Below are 7,853 nucleotides of genomic sequence, written 5' to 3' on the forward strand. Positions count from 1 at the left end.
CTCAATTTCTCCTTTAACAGAAAGTACAGCACATATAGTTGAACACCAGTGTGGCTGACAGCTGCTTTCATCCAACAGGTGTCTACAAAAACTGACATAGTGCTGGTCAAACCACAAATCCAGAGGCTTCAAAACTTTATATACAATAGTTTTGTCAAACTACAGACCGATCATGCTTGCAGAATACTGCTTTTCCTTTCTTTTTATCTATTAGTATGAAATATAATCCTTCTTTTAACCATAATTTCATTTAAAATGTTTAATAAAATTATAATATCTGTTCATTAAGATTAAAGGGTTTTGTAAAGACTCATAGAGATAATTTTCACCCACAAACTAGGAAATATGTTCCATTGTATTTAGGTAAACCTAAGACTTCACCAGAGTATATAATATTTTAGTTATTTAGCATAGTTTTATAATATTTTATTAGTTACAGTGCCCACAGTAAAAATACTATGTTTCCTCATGCTTAGCTGCAGCGCTAACCCCAGAAGAATCTTTTTGTCCATAATTCAACATAGTGCATTGATGTATATGAAGTATTCATTTCCTTATTCCTTGTTGCAGGAAAAAACAACAAAATACAAATTTAATAAGATTTTTTTTCATATTATACATATGGTGTTTAGTGCTGCTTCAAAAATATAAAAACATGATACATTTTTTTACAGATAAAAAAACAAGGCAAATATATACAGCATAGGTCCATGGGTAATAAATAAAGACGGCAGATGAAGCTACAGCACATCATTTGACAAGGATGTCAAAGCTTATAAACAACTGAAACCAAAATGACCAAACATTATGGCGCGACAGGAAGTTGGTCCACTCGCACAGGCAACGTCTTCCTCCTCCTGAAGAGCTGGCTAAGCCGTCGCCGGGCCGTGTTTTTCTCAGTTGACTCCATCTGCTGGCTGCACAGATAAAACATTCATCAGACTCCAGGCTGTGGGATGTTTTGTGGGAAAACTGTTTTATATAAAAACAGGGACAAAATGTCCGAGAGGAACAGATGCACAGGGCCTTAAAAAAAAGAAAAAAAAAGAACTCCCACCAGCATCTCTGTGCATCGACTGAGCATCGGGGCTATGGACCTCTGCCATCAGTGTGGCAGGCTGCCATGCTGGAGCAGCACATACAGTACAGCACAGTACAGTACAGGGAATTATGAAAGGCAGATAGTAAAGGTATTATCTCACCCTCTTGTATCTCTTACAGAAGACATCTCTCTTCTCAGAGTTGCAATTTTTGACCTCCAGGTCGTTTTTTTGGTCTCGTCAGTTTTAGTTTCCTGAAGCAGAAAGGACTTTAGAGTAACGACACGGCAACAGTGTGGTAATAAGAGTTGTTAATGAGATGTTCATTTTATCATATGCTCTATTGAAATAGAAATAAGCTGGAATTACTCCCCCGTTCCACATTTATTGTCATGTTAATATCACACTATGACCACATTGTTACTGCTAAATACACACAAATCAAATACAGAAACGCCAATATCATTTAGCTCTTCATTTCACTGAAATATGTATATTATAACTCATGATACCTCCTTAAGGTGCTCTTCCTCTGTCGTTTCCAGAGGGTCATTTCTTCTCAAATGCTGCCCTCTGCAGTCTGAATTCATGTGTGCTGCACAACACACACACACACACACACACACAATGTATGAAAGTGTGATATGCTTACTTACGTACAAAAACACATACAACTTGGAAAAGAGACAGGTGGAGGACGACTCACTCGTGTCTGAGGACGATCGCTGTCGATAGTGTCCGTAGTTCTTACGCTGTGGAGGTTCGGTGGAAACCTGCTCTTCATTTTCCACATTTTTGAGCCTTTGACATGAGGCGAGCGCCTCCTCAGCTGCCGTCTGACAGCTGTCAGGAGCCTGACAGTCAAGCACAACGTCCTCACGCGTTAATTCACATCAACACGACGTCTTTTCTCTGCCAGCTGTGTGTCATGTGGCACAACAATGTGGCAACTGTGACACTTTATGATGTCACACATGGACGGTCACCTGGCTCACCTGCACGTCTCCATTCTCCCGCGGGGCATGGAACTCTGTCAGCGTGGTGCTGTTCTGTATCTGTTGTCTGGCAACTTCCTCCAGCATTTGACAAACCTGCTCCAGGTAGCAGAGGCCAGGACTCAGGCCTGTCCTCTCCTCCTCATTGCACTCCTGCACACACACACACACACACACAGCATGAAGCAATAAAAGAGTCAATAAAAAGACATATATTTTTTCTATAGACAGACAGACAGACAGGCGGAGGCCTGCACACCCTCTTATTTTTATATTTCTTTATTATTTCACCTGCACTCGTGTTTTTTCTTTGTTTTATGCACTTTCTCTCAGAAAATACACGAACGGCGCTGCCTTAGTGTATTTTCTTTTTGAATGTATGATTTTGATAGTTAATATATCTGAAATAGGCACAGTGTTCATACAGCTGATGATTCAAATGTTTAAGTTTGCAGCTAATTATTTCATAAAAGTATATTTATACATATTATGTTCATGTTTGTACATTTATCGCCTACATTTATCAGAGGTCACATGCGTTCTCCACCACTTAATATCATGTTATAATGAAAATACCAGGTGATATAATATAGATATATTTGCTATAGTAATATTTTTTATAATAGTAATATTAAGAAATGATGTTGTAAGTATCACGTTGCATATACATATAAGCTTGTTTGGCGTTTTGATTCCAGTTGTCCATGTTATTATTTACTTAATTTTATATCAATTTCTCTGTTTTTGATATTACTAGACGTATATATCAATGAAAGCATGGAAAAACTTTCAGTACGGCTGATCTTCTGTTGGTGTTGGATGCACTAGGACGACATTTTGAGCAAACACAACGAATATTGAGATTCAAACTGAAACCCTGAGATTTCTGGGAATTATTATTGTTGCTGAAATTAAAAGAACAAATTGATTATGTTAGTAGAAAAGCAAATAAATCCACTGCTTTGATAAGCGGTGTTCGACATATAGGGAAGAACTAACTCTGATTCTCAAGGAATGTTTTTGTTGGCAACTGGCAACTGAGTCTCATGCATCATCTGCTCCTTTGTTTAAGAAGGTGCAGATTCTCACTGTGTGTCTTTATTTGTGACATATGTTGTCAAATAAATTGAATATCCTTGAGCTGTTTAAGAGTTATTTGAAAGAAATCTGATTCCGTTCAGTCTGTAGAATTCATATGCAGAGGGAAATTCTCCTTAAGATTTAAGGTTATATATTAAGTTATTGTAACCTTTTCTCATCCAGCTGAACAATGTTCCTCTAGAGCAGGATCTATTTTAAAATTAGAACAACAACTGGCCCAAACTAACCAACAATAACCATCTTTATAGTAATAATTGCATTGGGTTATTGTTAACACATTATTAAATTCAACAGGTATAAGCTTGTCTAGTGTTTTAATTACAATGTCCACGTATAATTTATCTTTTTTAATTTCTCTGTCAGTTTTTGTTCATTTTGCAGCATACATTTTTCATTTTTGATGTGAAATATACATCAAAACAAGCACTCTTACTTTGAAATAGTGTGCAATAGCATTATAAATATATTTAATTGCAACGTCATGAAGGATTATCAAGATAGCATTTAATTTCTAATCACCAGAAGGTTAAAAGGTCACTTTGAGTTTGAGGTCTCTGCTCTAGAGAGTGTTAAAAATCGTATTTTATTGTGCAAAATAAATCACATGAAATCAAACGAGACGCTGCCACCGCAAAGTCGACAGTTGAGGTTTGCTTGGTTTACAAAATGGAAAAAAGAAGAAGAAGATCATGTCTTTGTGTCACCTGTTTTAAATGAAAAAAGAAAGCAAGTCCTATTTTCAGCTGTTTTAAACTAAACAGAAATCATATTAACAATGATCAGTTGTGAATTTGTGATTTCACGACACAAACTGCATTGTGATATTAACAGATTACATTAATGTAGAACACATTAATGTAATCTGTCCTTGTATAAACCACAACAAACACTAAGTTAACCTGCTCTGTCAGAATATCCATATACTGTACGTCACATATTCCATTCCAGATCGCATGCAATGTACAGAGTCATGGGAGTAGGCTATAATTACATTTAATTACACTAAAAATGTGTTATTAGATAGACTGTATCTATTTTCTGATGCATTATAATCTCAGTGTTTTTCTCAGCTTAAAGCTTTGTTCTTGTACCAGGAAACAAACAAACTAAACTAAAAGTAACACAGATACAAACAGTACAATTCATTCTGTTGTTCCCAAACATAAGCGTGAAAAGTGACTTTCGCACTCGTGACCAAAGGAATGATTTTGGGGTTTGTTTGTTTTTTTACAGTGTAGGTGAAAATCAGATTTCAAATCCAAAAAATACTTCCTCGCTGCTAAACAACATGCCTCATTTATCAAAACAAAATAGCAACAAAAACAAAAAAAAGGCCCTCACTTAACTTCCTGCAGATCCATTCCTCTCATGCCTGTGGGCGTAAAGTCACCCGGACAAACTGGTTTATGATCCTCGGCACCACAGAGCGACTCTTTTCAGACGTAAATCCTACGTGTGACTAATGACATGCCCGTCTTTCAACTCACTGAACGTGTGCTCTCGTAACTCTTCAAAGTAGGTTAAAAGCAACAGCCTCGTTGCGACGTCTTTTTACTTTTACATGCCGTGCAAGACTGTGCATGTTGGTGTGAAACCTGTGTAACCCTGGAACTATGAGAACTAGTAAGAGCCATAAGAGTCTCTGTTTCAAATACTTTTTCAAATGATTAAAACACGTGAGCAGAGTTTGGTTTGTAAACTCTCTGGGTTTGAACGTTACCTGGACTCACACTAGGTGGAAAAACATCAACGTATAATGATTTGATTTGATTTTTTTTAGCGTTTGAAAGTATTTTCTGTGATATTTCTAATGGCTTGATGAGCAGAAACAGCTAAAAGTAGCTTTTCAGTTTAATTTAAAGCATTTTAATTTAAAGATGTGTTTTGAGGGGCTCTATACATTATACCACTTTGTCCTCCACATAATGGTGCCAATCCCAGCTGACACAGGGCGAAAGGCGGGGTTCACCCTGGACTCTCGCACTCACACCTACAGTCAATTTAGCAGGGGTGTCAAACTAATTTTTTTGTTTTGGAGCCAAGTGGGCCAGACCAGTAAAATAATAGAATACTAAACTATGAACAACAAGAACTCCAAATTTGGCCCTTTGTGTTACATTTATGAAGAACAACCTGATATCTCTTGAGAAAAATAAGTGTAATTTTAACAATATTATGTGCATTACAACGTACATATCACAGTGGATCCACAAAGGCACAAATCATTTAGTCGCAGGTATCTGGAACTCACAAATTCACCCTGGGGCCAGATTGGACCCACTGGTGGGCCAGTTGTGGCCCGCGGGCCTTACATTTGACACCCCTGATTTAGAGTGTCCATTTAGCCTAATCCCCAAATCTGCATGTTTTTGGACTGTGGAAGGAAAGCGGAGAACCCAGAGACTCTTGCTCAAGTCAAGAGTTCTATGTTATATTCTTACAGCACGAGCTCAGTGAACACTGAGTAGGTAAAGCTACACACTTTTTATCCTCTGCTTGACTTAATTGTGTCTATTTATTATTATTACCAGTGGTTGCTAAATGTGGCAGTTAGTTAACTGAATAACATTGTGGTGAAGCACGATCCCATTCAATTTAGATAAATGTCAAACTGACTGACAGGAGATGCTTGTGCAGTGATTTTGTAAACATGACTCATGCGTTATTGTCTAAAGGTGGGAGAAAGAAAATCACAATTATCAATACTCTCAGAATCCTCTCTCTTAAAAAAGAAAAACTATTAAAACGCCTTTCATGTAATGTAAGTGTGACCTTTTCAAACACAGTATGTAGTGACATGGTCGGGCCTCAGGCTTTCATCGGGGAAGTTAAAAGTTTGGTTTGTAACAAAAACTGTGTCTCACCTCTAATCTCTGCATGTCACACCTCAAAGACATCGGCCGCCTGCGCGTATCCAACATCTGCTTTGGGGACACAGATGCGTTGGCTATCCTCCTCAGACCATAGCAGTCTGACCTTTGACCTCTCATTAATTCTGATGCGTGTCGTTTGGGCAGAAATGCGGCTCGAGGCTGTCGCCTGAGCACCTCCTCCACCGTGACAGGGCCCGGGTTGTTCCTCTGAGGCTGGGGTTCAGTCCTCTGTTGCGACTGCTCCAGTTTTAGGAGCACAGCATTGGGGCTCTCCTCGGGTTTGGTGGCGGCACAGAGGGGAGAGAACGATGAGGGGGGAGAGGAGAGCACAGGAGAGGACAAGACAGGAGACTCTGATGTGGAGGCCGGAGTGAGTCCACTGCTTTGTGCCTCCGGCATGAATGTGTCGGTTTCAGCGTTCTCTGATGGGAAGAAGCAGGATGAAGATGGAAAAGATGTGTCCGAGCTGGCCGTCTCCACGCCAGAGTCCACCGACTGTGAGCGGAAGTTTGTCCCACTGTCTGAGGAAGGTGTGGGAGGGTCTGTGTACATATTTCCTTCATTTACCCAAGCCTCCATAAGGTTTCCAAAGCTCCTGTAGAGGTTCATGTCCGCAGGTTGGTTTTTCAGGCCCCCATACCTGAGCCACCGAGCCGCAGCAGAAACACAAACACACGACCAGTTTTTGACAACCCACGCAGTAATTAGCTGAGGTGAGCTGGTGATGCAGTGTTTAAGATATTCCCAGGGAGCCGCCTCCCTCCCTGCACCACGCCTCCCCCCTTCATCTTCTGTCCAGTCACAACGTGGAGCTGCATGTCGATGCCTGCACTCACAGAAGAGGGCTGTGACTCATCTGCAGCACTGATTGACTCATTTGATTTGTTGTTACATCTGTAAGAGAATAGAAAAAGAAAATAACAAAAGCAAGTCAGGACACGGATACACGGATTTCACCATATTGTATTGTACTCCAAGTGACATTACACATAAAAATAAAAGACTGCTACGGCCTCCACAGATTAACCTGATTCAACTTTTTCACAAGTGAATGGTGTCATATTTAAAAAAAATTCCTGCGGTATGTGTGTGTGTGAAAAAGGTGACACTGTAAGAAGATGAAACAGGAGAAGCGGTTTAACCTGAGACTGTAGGAATGTGTGCGTGTGCAGGAACAGACTCCTGTCTGTTGATATGATCTTCATCCCTCAGGAGAGCAGCGACGGCACATGTTTTCTCATCCGCAATCCTAAAGAAACACACAACAAACGAATCAGTCAGTCAGTCTGCACACGTTCATATACATTGTTCATCTCAGCAATGATTGAGCTCTCCCTTCATTTTCTGCGCTAGGAATTTATAGGAATTTATGTAGGAATACTTGACAGTTAAAAGTGTTTGTCTAGTTTTTTCTCATTGTTTCTGGTAGCACCACTGGCTGGGCCACAAAGAGGTTGCTCAATGGCCACATGTGGCCCGCGGGCCGCCATGTGAGCAGGCTGGCCTTATAGCAGACCCACACACATAAACTGATAAAGCAGACATATTTACATGTATAATATGGTTATGTTCTTGTAAACAGAACAATAAATAAGGTTGAAAACCATGGGAATATTGGACTACGTTTGTAGTCATTTTGTCATTATCACCAAGGCACAAACATATAATTATATATATATATTTAAATCTGTCACTTCTGTCAATTCTGAGGAAAAAAGTCAAAATTTTGAGATAAAAAAAGGCAGAATTCCGACTTTAATCTCTTAAGTCAATACGGTCTTCCAAATTTATTTTACATTTGGCCTGAATCCTATTCCGTAGTTTAAAAATGTGGCTCCATTCCA

At 39.4% G+C, this 7,853-nt stretch overlaps 1 protein-coding gene across 1 annotated transcript; it reads right to left on the reverse strand.

The window, feature by feature from the left end:
* Nucleotides 1-599: 599 nt before the first annotated feature.
* On the reverse strand, nt 600-7,258 carry si:dkey-106l3.7. Its single transcript, XM_044012828.1, has 7 exons — nt 7,152-7,258; nt 6,001-6,903; nt 2,036-2,188; nt 1,747-1,894; nt 1,553-1,635; nt 1,203-1,294; nt 600-917 (listed from the first exon to the last, which is right to left on the reverse strand). The coding sequence occupies exons 2-7, from the start codon at nt 6,616-6,618 to the stop codon at nt 806-808; spliced, it is 1,206 nt and encodes a 401-aa protein (XP_043868763.1). The 5' UTR covers nt 6,619-6,903; nt 7,152-7,258; the 3' UTR covers nt 600-805.
* Between the last annotated feature and the right edge of the window lie 595 nt (nt 7,259-7,853).

This window comes from Solea senegalensis, linkage group LG21, assembly GCF_019176455.1.
Source record: "Solea senegalensis isolate Sse05_10M linkage group LG21, IFAPA_SoseM_1, whole genome shotgun sequence".
NCBI lineage: Eukaryota > Metazoa > Chordata > Actinopteri > Pleuronectiformes > Soleidae > Solea > Solea senegalensis.

Coding starts and splice junctions, on each gene's coding strand:
- si:dkey-106l3.7 (XM_044012828.1), bottom strand. CDS start 6,618: ATGAACCTCTACAGGAGCTTTGGAAACCTTATGGAGGCTTGGGTAAAT. Junction 2,189..6,000: donor GTGACATGCAGAGATTAGAG/GTGAGACACAGT, acceptor GTGTGTGTGCAG/GAGTGCAATGAGGAGGAGAG. Junction 1,895..2,035: donor GGGAGAATGGAGACGTGCAG/GTGAGCCAGGTG, acceptor CTTGACTGTCAG/GCTCCTGACAGCTGTCAGAC.